Raw genomic sequence first — 18,107 nt, 5'->3', positions numbered from 1 at the left:
GGAAAATCGTAATCAACCATCATTCGAATACTTAGATAGTAGATGCAGGAAAATCTCAAAATGAAATAAAATCGTCGTTCAAAGTGCAATTACTATTCCTCTAATAAAAAAGAAAAATGACTGTATTGGAAATAATAGATCCCAGTAGAACAAATAAGACCCATACTTAGTTTCCTTTAGTGGGAGGAATCCTTCCTACTGTCCACGAAAGAGTTAAATAACTTCATCAATGAAACTACAGGTCAAGTTCAAGTTGAACTCATCTTATTCTGCGACATATTGCTATAAAATGATCTTCCTTCGAAAAAAAAAAAAAAAAACTATAAATTATAGGGAAGGAGTTGCGTTTAACTATTTCTTATTTTTATACGTCGTGAGCATTGGTTAGAGAAGTCATACTCTGGAAAGGAAATTTCTTAAAAGAAGCAAGACTTAAAAATGAAATGAAATCAAATCTTTGAGTTTTACATTCCACGGTTATGCCGGGTAGGCTAAAGGAGACGATGATTACGAGAAATGAATGAAATGGTGGAAGGAAGAAAGTGGGATGAAACGGGAGAACCTCGATGAAACGTACGCACACGGTGTTTGTCCATCACAAAGTTCACTTGGCGGGAGCAGGGTTTGAACCCGGGATCCCATATGAACCAGAGGTGAACGCTCTACCACTGAGCCACCGCGGCCCCAAAGTAAGACCTAGTTGCGCTAAAAGACAATTATCATAATTTTCATTTTTGTGTATTATCATTGTATTATTATAATATAGTATCAGATTACCCGATCATCTCACGCACGAGGAGAATGCATTTCATTTTGGCATTTTGGACATAAAGGGCAATGGGGGCTGAATTTGAATTTAAACAGCATCGGAAGTGTCACTGTGCACCTCAGCCACCCCGAAAACTATGGATTCGACATTAATATCGGTCCTTTTGTGTCATATATATATATATATATATATATATATATATATATATATATATATATATATATATATATATATATATATATATATATATATATATATATATATATCCCTCCCCCAAGTTGCGAGGCTGATTTTGTATTTAAACGGCATCGAAAGTGACATTGTCCATCTCAGTGAGTCCGAAAACTATGGATTCGACATTAATATCGGTCATTTTCGATCATTTTTAAATCTCTTCCCCCTTCTTCCCCTAAATTGCACCTCCAAAGTGCAATGAAAGAAACCACCTAGAAACTCCAGCTATGGTGATAATTTGATCGAGATCGGTCACGTGGTTCAAGAGTTATTAAGTTTTATTATTTTTATATATCTCCCCTAAGTTGTACCGTCAAAGTGAAATGACAAAAAAACTTCCTAGGCCCGAACCTCATCTACTGTATGTTGAAAATTTGATCGAGATGGGTCGGATGATTCAAGAGTTATTAAGTCACGAACATAGTCACTTTCATGTTTATGTATCTCCTCCTTCCTCCTGGCCTACGTTGCACTGTCAAAGTGAAAGGATAAAGACCATCCTAGGCCCGAACCTCATCTATATTGAAAATTTGATCGAGAGCTATCGAGTGGTTCAAGAGCTATGAAGTCACAACCATAGTCACTTTCAATTTTATATATTAGGCTAGCAGATTGTCCGTTCTTCGCACCTAGAGAATACATTTCATTTTGGAGATAAGGGGCACTGGGGCTGCATTTGGATTTAAATGGCATCGAAAATGTCACTATTCGTCTCGTCGAGTCCGAAAACTATGGATTTGACACTAATATCAGTTATTTTCGTTCATTTATATATATATATATATATATATATATATATATATATATATATATATATATATATATATATATATATATATATATATATATATATATCCCTTCTCCCTCGCAAGTTCTACCGTCGAAGTGAAATGATGTAAACCATCCCAGACCCGAACCTCAGCTATAGTGAAAATTTGATCGAAATCGATATCGTAGTTCAAAGGTTGTTAAGTAACAAACATAGTCACTTTCAATTTTATATATTAGATTATCATTTTTACTCTATGTACTATTGAATTCGCACCTATAGAGGAGTTCGTGTGTTGAAAATCGATTGTTTCCCTTGTTAGTTTGTAAACACATAATATTATTCATAATTATATGTAGCGTATGTTGATCTATATGTAGTGACCAAGATTACTGAGAAATGATAAATAAATAAATAAATAATAATGACTGCAAATTTTTTGATTGTCTATAATGAGAAGAGTTTACAAGTTCTTTATATTTTGATGCAGTTTCTCTTTTGGGGACTGACTTTTTCCCTGGACTCTTTCATTTCTTTATTTTTATTTTTTTAACTAAATAAAATCATTATAGTCAATCTATCCCTTCTCGTTGTTGACTACACATATTGAATGATAATACAATAACAACCTGGGCAGTGCAATAATATTGAGCATGATGAAATCATTTTGAGAGCGGCTTCTGGTCTTTTCGTTGGCCACACCACGAAAAATGAACGCAAACGTCGAAGTCATATTCTTATTTGTCCTTATCTAGCACTGCACTGTATCATGAGTCATTCTATTAAAAACCATCTGTCCATCTAAACCTGTGCTTGCTATTGTTGTACGAAGAAGAATTTGGAATAATAATGATTTCTTAGCATTAAACATTTAGTATCCTTGAAATACAAATGTTGTGTGCATATATCTGTATTAGTAAATAAATATTAGTTTGGTCTGGAACAAAGGTAGGTAGTTGTTTAATTTAAAATAAATAGTAAGGCTAAGAACAAATTGATCGTATTTAGCATCTGTAAGCATAAACGAAAAAAAAAAAAAAAAGTTGTATGTGGAATTAATGTTAATGGAATCCACATTTATTGAATGAAGTTATTAATGACATAATCACAATTCTTATCAGGATTGCCATTGTCCAAATTAAAGTAAATGTTACGTTATGTTAATTAAATATTACGCCATACTACAGGTTTGATATTGTGTTATGTTAAACTGTGCCAGACGCTTTATTACTTTTCTGAATCGTACTTAAATGTTCTTTTCCAGGTATACCCATTTGCAATGATTGCAAATGAAGTAGGTGACGAAGTGCCACGATTACTGATCAACAAATATTTGGTTGGGAATATAGGCGACAGAGAAAATGATGCCTTTTTGAGTGGAGACTTGATAGAAAGTATAACCAGCCTCTCCAAAGAAATGAATTATCTCAATGATTTGGAAACTTTATACCATAAATATGAAAAGGAAAATGCAAAGAAATGAAGACTTTAATATAATTGTAAGTCATATTATAATTAGAATGTAGAATGACTTAACGTCAGGTTGACTTATGTACGTATTAAATGTAATCTATTATATCTAGTTATTATTCTGTATTACCTTTAACAATGTGGACAGCGGACATTAGATGACACTGATCTTTTGTTATTAGATCCCGAAACTAATGGCAAATCAAGTAATAAGTATCTCGTACCTACCGGGTGCTTATAATTAAACTGACATTGTTCAGGGTGGTACAGCATGAGCTGTAATGAGCGTAGAAGTCTGAAACTTCGTAAATATAATAATCAAGCAATACTCTCGCGAATTATTAAAAGTTAGAATTTTTGGCAGCAAGTGAAAATGTGACACTGTTGGAACTCAAAACGTAATATGGGTACAAGGAAACGGAGAAAAGATGAAATAGAGAATAACAGTGGTTCCGGCGCGTTTATTAGGAACTATGGTTACATTAACTGTTCAATACGGCCTCCCGGCTCAGCAGCATACTGGATCCGTACACGACACAGTCGACAGTTGCTGGCAGCATTTCTGGCGAAATCATAGTGAGATGTCGTTAGATGTTTGGTTTTAGATTAGACAGAGAGCAGATACGTCCCTGATAGATACAATCTTTCAAATATCCCTACAACCAGAAGTCACATGAATTTAAGTCGAGGATCTTGTAGGCCACTCATCTGGAAATTGCCTAAAGACGATGCGGTCGTTAGTGAAACTTTTTCGCAGCAAATCTTTCATCTTTCAAGCGATATGTGGTGTTGCCCTATCTTACATGAAAATAATCGTATGGTCAACTTGTGTTCTTGCATAAGGTCCATATAACGTGTAGATGTCACTGTACACATAACAGGCCGTCGATATGTCATCTCCTTAAAGAAAAACGGACCTACGCCGAAGTAGTTTGTGAAACCACACCAAACAGTCACGTGGCTGCAATAGTTGCTTGTGTACATATGGATTACCCGCATTTACTGCACCGTCCAGAGTGAAATGTGCCCAGTCAGTCCAAAGAATATTCCCCGGCCACATGTTTTCCCTCCCATGCGAGCTAAAAACCAAAAGGCAAGCTGGTGGTATTGTGGAAAACTTTGGGTTGCAATTGGTGCAGAGTATAATCTTATGGGAATACCAGGATAAAATGCACTGCAAAACGTTGCGAATTGTTGACTAGGGAGAGGCAATTCACGTGACATAACTCGAGCACTGGGGCAAAATCCGAGGAATGTGCTCCACGGTCATCTACAGCTACAGCAATCTTGTCAACAACTTCAATGGAGATGAGTCTCCTTCTCTTTGATACGACACCTAATTTACCTGTTTTCACAAATATCTTCATCATGTTCTTTAACTCATTAATCCAAATGGACCCTCTTCTCAGCCCTTTCTGTCGGCAATATTCTCGCAATGCAGCATTGCTATTGCTGCTATTTGAGTAAAAGAGCTTTACTAACAGTAAACGGTTTCTGTTCTCAAAACCATTGCGTTTCACACGGAAAAGTTCAATCTTCTTAATTTTCAAGCACTCACTTCATAAGAGGAATTATCAACATGCGTCAACAAGCAACAACCAAGGAAATTATACAACGGTTAAGCAATGTCATCGACTTCGGAAGAACTTACTGATATCAGACTTTCAGCTGAAGGCAAATATTCAAATTATACAAACATGTTTTGCATAAATTGCGAGCGCATTGCTTAATTAGTATATCTATGGAGTTCAGGCTCCTGCTTTTGTTAAAGCCCGTACTGTACCACTGTCAACTCCGTCAAATTAATCAATTACCTACCCACTTAGCTGTCTGTCTGTCATCGTTATATTTCACGGTAGGGAGGAGACTCCAAAGCATACTTGTTTCTGGCCTGCCATACATAAACACGGCCTGTTGCTGAAAACAAGACGCAAAAGTCTATTCTATTCTCGCCATCATCCTCTTCGACTTTAAGCATTGTTAGTGACGGTGCCCTACCACCCCTGATGTACTATAGATAATGCTTTAACACATCACTAACAACAGCCAGGTGCTGTATCCAAATCTTTAGTGTTACCACGCTACACTTCTTATGTGTTGCAAACTATGTTTCAATTAAATTAATAACCAGTGAAGTAGTGCTAGAATATTTGGTAGATATTCCAAAAATATAGCATATGCCTCCCGTATACGCTTGTTCTTTCGAAAATTTAAGATGAGTATACACTGGACTATAAAAATTTTAGGTGGGTGGGTATATGTCTCACTCCTCATATACGCCCTATTACATGTCTGTCGATAACCATGTGTATGTGCGTGTCATCCTGGGTTTGATTTGAGGTGGAGCATAAAGCCTCGAATAAACTTCCTGAGTAGAATTGCCTACGAAACAAGAGTTTAGGTGTCTCTTCTCGAAAAGCTGTCATAAAAGTGATGTCTCATCTCGGAAAATATGTCTGTTTCTTGGAAGACCTCTGTGTTGTTACAAGATTTTCTTATCTCGACTCGTAGGCAATCTTATTCCTAAGTATGGTTTTATATCCCATATCTTAACACTGTTATTAAGGCCCACTCACTCCACTAACGACCCTTTAAATATTACTTTCTAATGTGGCGAAAAACTCTAAAATACCTTCGACTATATTTAGAAATGTGGGTACACACTCAATAATAATTTAGCATTTCATTTTAATTACCTAAAACTATTTATTTACCGAATATATACTAGCTTCCAATAAACTTTCTATAATATGAACAAACTCACCTGAGTCATTTTTGAGAACATCGTTCGAAAGTACTCACTCCCAAGAGTACCCCATGTGGCTTTTATTAAAAGACAAATGAGTTATGCCATATTATTAGGGTTTTCATGAAATATTTGTGAAATATGAACAAAATCGCGCGTTTTTTTTTTTTTTTTTTTTTTTTTTTTTTTTGTAGAAAATCATGAAAAGAAACTCACTCCAAGAGTAAACTTCCCTTCGTGGATTTTTTCATCAGAAGTTAGATATCCTATTTTGTTATCCTGTTAATGAAAAATGTATTTATGAATTATGAACAAAGTCGCTTGAATCATATTTGAGAAAATCTAAAGCACTCATCTCCAAGAGTAAACTACCTCTTGTGGATTTTTTTTAAAGGATAAACGAGTTATATCATAATGTTGGGTTATTAATGACTTATTTACAAAATATGAGCAAATTGTCTGTCTTTTTGAGAAAATCGAAAGTACTCACTTCCAAGAAGAGTGAGCGACTCCTTGTTGATTTTTCAGGACAAATAAGTCATCCCAAATTGCAAGGTTATTAATTAAATATTTATTTATGAAATATGAATAGCATCGCCCAAGTTGCTTTTGAGACATGTCTGCAAAAACTCAAACTCAAAAAATAAACTATTCCTTGTAGATTTTTCCATGACAAATGAGTTATGCCCTATTGTTGGGTTATTAATGAGATATTTATTTATGAAACATAAACAAAATCGCTTGAATGAAATTTCTAGTTTAACGTTCCGCGATTATGTTCTGAAGCTGAGGCAGACAGCGATGATGATAATGAATGAAATGCTGGAATGGAGAAAGTAGGAGAACATCGAGAAAACCCACACACACCATATTTGTTCACCATAAAATTCACTTGACTAGGTCTAGGATGGAACAAGGAATCCCACGTCCCAGAGGTGATCGTCCTACCACTCACTGCGCAACAGAGGTTCCCCATCTCTTACAAGTATTAACATACAAGAACCACAATTAAAAACAAATATTGCACTACTTTTTACTACTTTTGATTGCAGTAGAAGAATGAGATAGATTCTTGCGATCGTAAATGCATATAAAACTGTTGTAGCCTATTATTATTATTTTCACCCTATGGAAATCAAGATTGGAACGGGTAATGGCAGTTAATTTCTCTCATTTTCAATTACAATAGAAAAATTATTTAAAAAAAACTGTTTTGACTATGGCAGTCAGTGTTGAAACTGGAAATCGTAACTTCCACTATCTCAATTTTGAATAGAACAAAAGTTCAAGTGAAACATATGCTTAGAACATTGATGTCATATAAAAATATATTTCGCTCTGTTAGAGTTTTTACTATATGGTTAATATAAAAATCTGAACGATAACAGATTTCTACCATTTCCGAATGGAATAGAGGAATAAAGTCAGGAGTGGAACTATCTGTGCAGTACACCCAATCTATCAGAAATAATTTTTTTTTCGTTATCTATTAGCAGCCATTCCCACTGTTTCAGTGGCTAGCATGGGCAACTTTGCGGCCCTGAGTTCCGAATTTGATCCCCGATGGGAAGTGTTGAAATATAGACGCATTACGGTAGTTTGGATTCCACCTTAAACTATAGAGTCACGTCTCATAAAGCCTCGGTGTTTAAAACTTACGCTAAGTTTTAACCAATGAAACAAAAGCTAACTAAAACCTTTCTGACGAGTCACTGCATTTGTATGGAGTCCCTTTGTTGTGTTTATATGGTGTTATTGGTTGAAGGAATTGTCAGGAGGGGTGTATGGGTGGTTTTCTACATTACTTTACAGAGTAGCTAGGACACAAGACTCTAACACACAGTCTATTTCTTGGTTTGTTGTGATTTGAAGTGCAGAATTGAAAGGAAAAAAATCGCCACACAAAGGAATGCATTCCGATATTAGAGAAACTACATATAAAGTGTTAAAAAGAACTTTGTAGAAAAGAAAGATAAAAAATGAACTCATATTGCATTTAATAAAGTAACAGAAAATCTGCTTGTTTGGTAGACAGAAGTTTGAAAACTGAATTTGAAATTGATATGCTTGATTCAAGCATCTGTTCACAGTATATTCATAAACCCATAATGTAAAGTAGTGGCGTATTGACGTACTCAAACCTTCCATCCCTTCTTATTATAGTAATATCTACAATAAGTTCTGTTAACATGCAATATAGGCCTATTCCATTTGTGATTTCCTTGTCTTATAGTTTATCACAATTATTGCACAGTCTTGTTTGAAGAAAAGAGAAAAAAACTTATTTCCTAGAAGTTTCTTTCTACTCTACATAAGATTTTAACAAATTGGTTATGCACTGTATTCTTATTGGCGGAGACTTTGTCATCAGCAGAAACATTAAAATTTACTGTCAGCGGTTGCGAGTACAGAGTATTTATAAAGAAAGGGAATTAAGATTTTTTTTTAAAATGTTGAATTTCTGCTTAGCGAATTTTTGCTCATGTGACTTCGTAGTGCGTGGTCCCTTCACTGCTCACGATTGAATCACTAACATTTTCCTGTATTGATTCATCATCATGAAAAAGTGGGGTGGCTTAATGGTAGAGCACTCATTTCTGGTGCGCGGGGTCCATTGTTTGATCCTATCTCGCGACAACCACCATTGTGTCGGTTTTCCCGTTTTCTCCACTTTCTTCATTCCACCATTTTGTTTATTATCATTGTCACTCTTAGGCTCCAAGGCATAGACGTGGGATGTAAAACTGAAAGATTTTTCATCATGAGACTATTGGAGAACTACATGAATTAAGAGGAGCGAACTCAAGTCCAGAAAGCCAGAATAATGACACCTAAGAGCCGATGTGCTGACCATATCACCCAGTTGAACGTGCTACATCTGGCTAGCCATAGCCCTTCATAGTTTGTAGCGGTAGAGAATTGAGTACTTCTTTCTGTCTCATAGTACTAATATCATCAGTATTTCAAGCCTGAATGATTTAAGAAAACAAAAGAATGTGACTTTTTCTTATCTGCTTTCCTGCAATTCGGCTCATCTCTGTGTACTGAAATAAATTATGGCAAACATTTTAACCAGTGATGCATTGTTAGTGCATCGGCATATTGTGGGCTCGTTTTCAGGCAGATAGTTGTGATCGCCTGAAAATAACAGGAAATCGGTGACGAGACCGAAATCATTGACCTTGGTCACGTGGTATGACGTCACTGGGTCACATGACGTCATTAACGATTTTGGGAGGAGTGTGTACCACTTAAATTTGGATATTTGGGGGAATTAAAAATTTTGGAGGGGTATATGGTATGAACCTCTGAAAATTTGGGGGTCCTAACTCTTTCCCTTGGATGGGTGTTTGTGGTTATATGGAAGTGTAGCTCTCTCTCTCTCTTTCATGGTATTGAGGACAGATAATTACCCCTGTGATTCCTTAGAATAGGTGGGATAGGCCAACTTTGTACTCCTCATTTTTAAAGATGGATTCTTATGGTCCTATTCTTATGTATGAGTGAGTATGATCATATGGAAGGGTATTTCACTCTCTTTTATGGCTATTGAAGATCAGATAGTATCCCTGTGGTTTATTTAAATGAGTGTGGACTGAGCTAACAATGTACCCATTATGCATACATTTATTTTATTGTAGGGTTGTCTTACTAAACACACATTGTTTGTTGAAACGTAAGAAATGTATAAGTTCGTTGTTTTATGATGTTAATTAATTGTATTAACAAGCTCACGTAAATCGTTGTATTAACGTATACGAATCACAGTCTTCTATGACTCCGTACTTCTTCCTAGTTTACTATTTTCACTGTTTATGTTCAACATAGAATGTGAGTAATGAATTTCCACCAATGTGATATCCCATTTCTGACGAAACTCTATACGACGTTGTAATTTTCTAGTGCATGAAGTCAATGTACTTTCTGAAAAATAATCCATGGAATTATTACTGGAAAGACTGGCGTAAAACTCTTGATCAGGCTTCATTCTTCTTCTTTATCGGAGATGCTGGTGTCCATTAATTAAATGGAAAAGAATAATATTTCCATTCTACGAGATCTCTATTCTGCGACCTTTCTTTCTAGTACACGCTGTTCTATCGATTAAGAGCATTGACGGTAGAGGCTCTGGTTTTAATTATTGCGTGTAGAAAACATCATCAATAGGTTGTTGATTTAAATCTTCTAGTCTGGAAACAGGTGTTTGCTTCGACACCTTTTTAAAAATTTCGTACGTTCAGTTCTCAAGATAGTGTTTGTCAAAAATACATCAGTTTCTATAATATGCACAAGTTTAAAAATTTTTATGATAAGAAATTGTATTTGAAAAATACACAAAATTTAGTTTGAAAAAAAATAAGGGGAAAATTTGGTAAAAAATGAATTTTCAGTTAAAATAATTTTTCACAGAAAGTAGTGTGAAAATTTTACACACAATTTTCTGCTTGAAAATTGCTTTTACACAAAAGAAATTTAGTTCAAAAACTTCTCACGAAAGAAACTTTTGAAAGTTTAGACAAACAATTTACAAAAGAATTTAATTTTTTTAAAAAATTCTACACAATTTTTTTGTGAGAAAAAATTTTGACACAAAAGAAATTGTTTGAAAACATTTGTGTTGGCTAAAATATTACAAATGTGACGAAAGAACTGTTATAAGAGTAAGAACTGTTTACCAAAAATGAAAATTAGACAAAAAATGTTTAAACGAAATAAAATTTATTTTAAAAAAACCGTTTAAATAATTTTGCACAAACATTCTGTGATATTTGTGAAACTGTAGCGTCCTTAGTTTGCAACGTGTTTACACGTATGCTATTGTAAGTTTTTGTTTTATATATAGATTTGAAATATGTAATAACCTGAATAGTGCCATTTGAAAAAATACAACTTTATATTGGTTGGCAACATTGTTAATATGGTATCAAAGGGTACGCCAATCAATGTCTCCCTGCCGATATTTAGACGGTACAAAATTTCAGCGTTTTTTTGTCTATTAGATTACAAGTGCATATCAAAATGATCCATTATATATATATATATATATATATATATATATATATAGTCATTCTCAAAAGTCTGAGCACACTATCGATTTTTCAGAATTTTCCAAATAAAAGACATCATGTCTGTACAAAAATGTGTTTGTTGGTCTTGTTTTGTAATGAACAACGTTGTTTATATAATAATACAAAAATAAATGATCTTGCTTGCATTGAGACATATTTATTGAATGAAACTAACGCTTTGTCTGGTGATGGATCGTTTTAACGAAATCTAATGGTGTTTGTACGAACCCTTATCACTAGTTGTCTGTTTATTACAATGAACAGTCGTATATGCGCTATTCAATAGTGTGTTGATAGGTAAAGGTACGTGTGAATGTGTTACATGCGATCGTGCTGCTTTCACTCGCGTGAGTCACTAAATTAGTGTAAAGAACATGCAAGTACTATAAAATACGGAAAGAAAACTGTGAACCGTTCAGTCACGTGCTCACGTTTTATACTGAGAGAAGAGAGCTGTTCTGTGGGGAAAATCGTCCAATAGTTGGAGATATCAATCAGAGCAATGCGTCAGACTCTTGAAAGATAGTCACAAAAATGGTGTAAATGTTACAGAGAATCAAACTCGTCATCCAGAAATAACAACTTCTCGTAAGGGCAAGTTCATTAAAACTACATACAAACGGAATATACATATAACCGCTCCGGAAGTAGCAACAGAACTATGAAAGAGCCGTTCACGGGGCAGCGAATCGATTGTAGGAACCCACTTTCTGTTATATATTACCGTTTTTGCACTATGGCGATCAGTATTAAAACAAGAGATGGAATCTATTCCTAGGACGCTGAATCGATTATGAAAAATCGCTTCTTTTACCATTTTTCTCTGATACCTTCCAACAGACAAGCTGACATAGCCATCTATAAGACTTTCCATGTTTACGCATAGAATAATTTGAGAGTCTAAAACTATTGACACAGGTGACTAATTGAAGCACGGTTTCCGTCATATAAAGAAAATTACTTTCTCTCTAGTCAGAGAAAACTGCTCTATTTTCATAATTTGTTCAATGTTATAGAAGATAACTTTCTTGGGCTGGTATGTCCTTCTAGAGCTGACTGACTCTTCATATCATTTTGTAGGATGATTGACTTAATTGCTCCCTCAATCGCTCCATTTAATGACTAATCTTAAAGAGCAAAGATATTTTTGGAATTCTCGGTCTCTTCTTTTTTAAAGGATTGTGTTGTTTCTTTCAATTCTGCACTAAATATGTCGGAGGACTAGCTGTCGATCTAGCTTTGATGTCCTATCTTCTTCGTCACATCAGATTTATAGACACAATGGAGCTCGAAAATATCTTCATTTCTTGAGCCATTTAATTCACTAGAGAAGCACTACAAACACAGGAACTGACCAACATTTTGAATTAGCGCTGAACATATCGTTACAACCAGATGCCAAACCAATCAAAAGTTATGAAGAAAATACACAGAATTTTGCGTCTATTTAGAATCATGCACTCTTTCCTGAATCAATAGTTACAATTAAGAACAAAATTATCTATCACTACTAGTTTGTGTTTATCTGAAGTATTCACTAGGTTTACAGATTGTATACTGTCTGCCAGGTCCATCGGGTCAAATCAGACAAACGGGTAGTAGAAAGAACCAAGGATTGCGTGTTAGAACTATTCGCTTCAGGTCTGGCTGTGTAAGAATATGTTTATGTTAGAGAAAACCGGACCTCTTTATGTAGCCTGACTTTAGGTATGTTAATTTTTCGTTATAGAATGTTCTAGAAGGTTGTAGACCGCATAGTACCTTTAAAGATAAAATAGAACAACAAAACATCATAGAGGGCTTATAGACAGGGAAAAGAAGTTTTATGGACACATTCTGTATATATACACACACCACAGCTACCTCCAGTTTGGACACACTCTGTGCATATACGCACCTACCTCTTTGAACACAATATTTAATTTTACTCATTCATATAATAACTTATTGAAACGATCCCCCCTCCCTCTTTGTACATTTAAGATGTATTAAAATTGGATCACCTCTTTTAATCATTTTATCGTGTGGAACAATATAAGAAATTATCATATGAACATGCATTGGTGGGTGTTTAGATAAGAATTGGGATTTTTTATTAGAATATTACAAATTATTGGAGGAAATGTCCATATCTTTAATCATTTATATTTCTTATACATACTGTAGAAGAGTCAAAAACATTCTTACCCCCTGACTGCTGTAATATAAATGACTGGTTAATGAGATCTGAGCACTTCCTGCAGTAGTTAATAACGGTGAAAATGAAATGAAATTTTGAGTCTTACGTCCCACGGTTATGCCGGTTAGGCTAAAGGAGACGGTGATAATGAGTAATGAATGAAATGGTGGAATGAAGAAAATGGGAGGAAACGGGAGAACCCCGAGAAAACCCACGCACACGATGTTTGTCCACCACAAAGTTCACTTGGCGGGAGCAGGGTTGGAACCCGAGACCCCTAGCACCAGAGGTGAACGCTCTACCTTTGAGCCACCGCGGCCCCGGCAAGTTAATAACGGTTACCTTACATAAAGTATCTTAATAGTTAATTTTAAGTAGGTTTTGTAATTAGTTTGACGGATATATAAAAATTTTTGACATACTTTATTACGGAGGTAAACAAAAATATATAAGGCCACGTCATAATTTCTCTTATGGAATATTTTAACGATAAAGTACAATTATCGAAACCATATTGTGAACGCAGATTAAATCGTTTTTATTGCACGTAAGGGAAGATATTTATTTGTGAAATAAATGAGCTAATGAATTTATCAGAATATAAATATCTTATAGGGTATGAAAATAAACTTGTTCGTGCATATGACACTATGATATCTATCTTGAAGAAGCCGTAATGTATACATGATTCAAATTTTCGTAATAGAGGATCCTTTGTGTAATAGAAATAGATATATAAATAAAATTTCCTTAACGGATGTTCTCAAAAGTAAGCTTTAACGTGTTTAGAATGTATTAGAAAATATAACCTTCTGTGATCTTTAAAGAGTACTGTCCAGTAATTAGTTTCCATGAATAAGAATGAGAAACATTGCATTACAAATGGAAAATGAGCCTTATAGTTTTACAGAAAATGATATTTTGGAACTCGAAATTTGCTCGTCTCTTGGACATTATAATACGCACAGACAAATTTCGTCCTTTATGTTAATATGGAAACACGATTCCTTAATAATAGAATCGAAAGTTTAAGTAAATTGCACACCTTTTGTTACCCTCGGCTAAAATGCTAGTGCACGGAATATATTTTTCACTGCTTGCACTTTGAGTTTTACTCTCTGAAGAACTTGGCTTATTGTTTTGTTATTAAAGATTTCACCCTTTTATAAATGTAAATATCACTTTTAACGTTCTACTGTGATTATTACTCATGCATTGCACGTACGTACTAAACTTATACGAAACTTGGCAGACAGAGTTTTAGAACATTTTCTCGCATTTGCATTGATTTATATATATATATATATATATATATATATATATATATATATATATATATATATATATATATATATATATAAATCGGGTATTAAACTGTCTTAATCAAGTGTTATTTGTTTAGCATTATTATTTGAATTGAACATTCAGCTTTGATATAAAAAAGGAATTAATCTGAGTAGTACCTTATGTTGACGTACGTGAAAGTGTTGTAAAACTTTTGGGCGTGTCGCGTTAGTGAGAGTCTGAAATGTAGAAAACGTATGGCCGAAACATAATATTTAATTATTGAATTTGATTTCAGTTTAGGGTCTTCTTTACTAGCGACACGCACTTACTAGCCGCTCAACCATAAGGGAGTTCTGGGTATATTAAAAAGTTCTGGGAAAAAGAGTAGAACCCCTTATTACATTATGATTTTTATAGATTATAGAAATTAAAGTTTGGTGGGTTTTATATTGATAATTATAAACATTAGAGAATACTATAATTGAATCACTGATTGGAGAAAGGGAATAAGTGCATCAGTCCTAAGTTTTCAAAAACGCTAAAAAAACTTCCCGAAGCGTTGTTTGTATTTGTTGCAAAAAGTGTACAATTGATTACTTGTAGCAAAAGAACTAACAAACACTAAGACAAGAAGGAGAATCTTGTATTGCAGCACTGCAATTGGTTAAATAAGCTTAAAAATGGAAAAAAATATTCCCTTTTTCCAATCAATTAGAGTTGGACGCAATTGTAATTGTGTGTAGAGCATGTAATGTGCAGTTTATGATAGAAAGCTATGAAAATATACATGCTGAATACAATGTTGTATGTTAATCTTGGATATATGTATCCGAACTATCACGAATGTTAGGCTTCTAACACTGTTATTGTCACCGTTCGTTTTTTTTTTTTAAAAAAGCACATGTTATTCGTACAGCAAGAAAAGTAATACAATAGACAGCTGAAAAAATACGTAGCAAAATACGTTGTCAAAATAAAATGACTTTACATAGGGTCCTATTCGTCTGCATCTTCGTCTTCTGCAGTTTCTTGGTCAGTGGTTTTCCATGAACAAATCATCCTATAAAACTTTTTGTATTGGTCAGGTATGCATTTGATGATTTGTGAAGAATCGTTTATCTTTTTCTGATTGATCGGGACTTGCCAATCGTATGCCTTTGACGTTGGCAGTGGAACGTTTGTGACATTACTTTTGAGTAATCGAAAAATATCAGTTCTTAGTTCATTGATAAACTTATGAGCTTGCACATAACCTAGAGATTCTGCTTTATAAACAGTGTCTCTATTTACTTACTTGGAATTTCACTGTTTTGTCCACAATGCTACTTGAAGATTTCTTGTAAAACGGTTACCACCAATGTTTAAAATCTAAGATTTCTTCATTGACAACTTCGTAAACCTGAAATGGAGTATCAGTATTTCTTGCATTCGTAATCATGTGGTTATACTGTGCTGGTAAATAAATGCGATTGTGTCGTTTGAGTTCCCGTTTCATTATAACAAAATTTCGGTCACATGGTAAAAACTGTGACCTCTGACAGGCAAATATTGCTGTACAGTGGTAAAGCGTTATGACACGATCAGACTGAAAAGCATTAATGTCATTGTATGATTCCAGTTTTGGTATTGTATGATCACTACTTGTATCACTAAAAACATGTAAATCTGTAACTGATTGGGCCAAATATTTCTCTATATATTGTGCAATGCGAAGACAATGCGAAGTATCGTAACGTCAGCAGAAGGCTCTAATGGTTGTTTACATACACACAGTATCACAGTTGTGGTGGTATCCTATAGTGATTGGAAGAAGGAAATAGAAACGTAGTTATTCCCTTTTTCTAATCAGCAAGATATTTTGTCTTCTACATTGGTCATATAGAGTTGCCCAAACATTCCTATTTTCTACTCAACGATGTAACTATCTCAAAGGAACCCATCTGCTATCTCAGGTTGAAATCGCAAAAAATTGTACTTATTCCCTTTTTCCAATCAGTGGTTCAATTGTTAATGGACACTGCCTTCGTGGTACACTTCGTTTCTATTAATGTATTTTGAATGATTTAATTTTCATAATACTAATTCGGTGAATCAAGGAATACACACGATTGAAACAACTAATAAGATCAGATGAAATTTATTGGAATAAATCAGGTACAGTATATATACACAATAATATAATTCCAGGTTCAAATATTATTGATTTGGTGAACGACATTCGTACACGTAACTATTCTAAACATCCAGTAGGAATTAATGAATTTTAAAAATTACTAAATAAACTTAATGTTCCTAAAGAATATATTAATACAACACCAATATATTAATACAAAGAATATATTAATACAAAGTTTTTAATAATAAAAAGAATAGTAGTAGTAGTAGTAGTAAAGTAAGAAAATCATGTAGACGTAAAATAGTATCTAATTTCTTAATACATTAAAAAAGTATGTAATGAAGAAAACATGACAAACTTGTCAGATATAGTATAATTATTCAAATCCTAATTCTTTATCACGTATTCAAACATTACACCATCAAAGAAAACTATCGAGAAAGAAAATTAAAGATTGGTTAGCTTCGCAAGATTCATACACATTGCATGCACCAACACTAACAAATTTTCAACCTAAAAAATATTATTAGTAGACGTAATGAAACATTACAAATCGATTTAGGAGATATGAAAAATATTGAAAAGCATAATAATTATAAATATATTTTATGTCGCGTAGATGTTTTTCAACATATGCGTACTGCTTTTTCTTGAAAATAAAGAAATGTGCTGAAAACAATCACGAAAATTGAAAAAAAAACTTACTAAATTACCTACAATTAACGTACATAATCATTTAGGTTCCAAATTTTATAATCAACATGTCAATCGTTTATTTAAGGAATATAAGATCCGTCCTTACAGGGTACAATCAGAAATTAAATATGCATTAGCAGAACGGTTTATACGCAAATTAAAAGAAAAAAATTATCGTTATTTTACAGCGAGAAATACATAACGTTATATTCACGTTCTTCATAAAATTGTGCATAATTATAGTCATTCTTACCATAGAAATATTAAAATAGCACCTGTACATTTAAATGATTCAAATCTAAATCAAGTACGAAAACGAAAATAAATGTGAAAAGTGATTAACCTCTAAATTTTGTTCTAGTGATTATGTTCGTGTAAGTAAATATGAACAAATTAGGAAAACGTTATTTGCCGAAATAGTCTCAGTAATTTTTATTGTTGATAAATATATCAAATCAAATTCTGTAACATATAAATTAAAAGATTAGAATAGTGATGAAATTAAAAGAATATTTGTGCAGAAGAATTACAGAGAGTTATTTTAAGTTCAAGAAAAACTTATTTAATTGGAAACATGCCTCAACGTAAAAGAGTATGGCGTATGTAAAATCCATTAAGTATGAATTCATGAATTAAAACAAAACCTATTCAGTCATTAAAAATGAATTCGTCGTTTAAGGATGACTTTTACGTTACCCTGCATGCAAATGCAAGTACTAACATTTTTAATAACGCAACTTCATCATTTATAGTTAAACTTTGATTTAAGTGA

At 33.7% G+C, this 18,107-nt stretch overlaps 1 protein-coding gene across 3 annotated transcripts in view; it reads left to right on the top strand.

The window, feature by feature from the left end:
* Positions 1-18,107, top strand: part of LOC145680891 (NAD-dependent protein deacetylase sirtuin-3, mitochondrial-like) — a 287,622-nt gene that overhangs the window by 167,320 nt on the left and 102,195 nt on the right. For 2 of the 3 annotated variants that reach the window (XR_014130690.1, XM_081752050.1), the window contains exon 7: positions 3,037-3,271. Coding sequence is in view for 2 of the 3 variants with exons in the window: in XM_081752050.1 (XP_081608176.1) it covers positions 3,037-3,255 (219 nt within the window). In the remaining variant the exon portion in view is untranslated. Of the gene's footprint in view, positions 1-3,036; positions 3,441-18,107 lie in introns of those variants that run through there. The other variant, XM_081752049.1, reaches the window with a different exon arrangement.

Source organism: Thermobia domestica, chromosome 3 (assembly GCF_964235325.1).
Source record: "Thermobia domestica chromosome 3, izTheDome1.hap1.1, whole genome shotgun sequence".
Taxonomy (NCBI): Eukaryota; Metazoa; Arthropoda; class Insecta; order Zygentoma; family Lepismatidae; genus Thermobia; species Thermobia domestica.
This window is presented reverse-complemented; position numbering and strand designations above follow the sequence as displayed.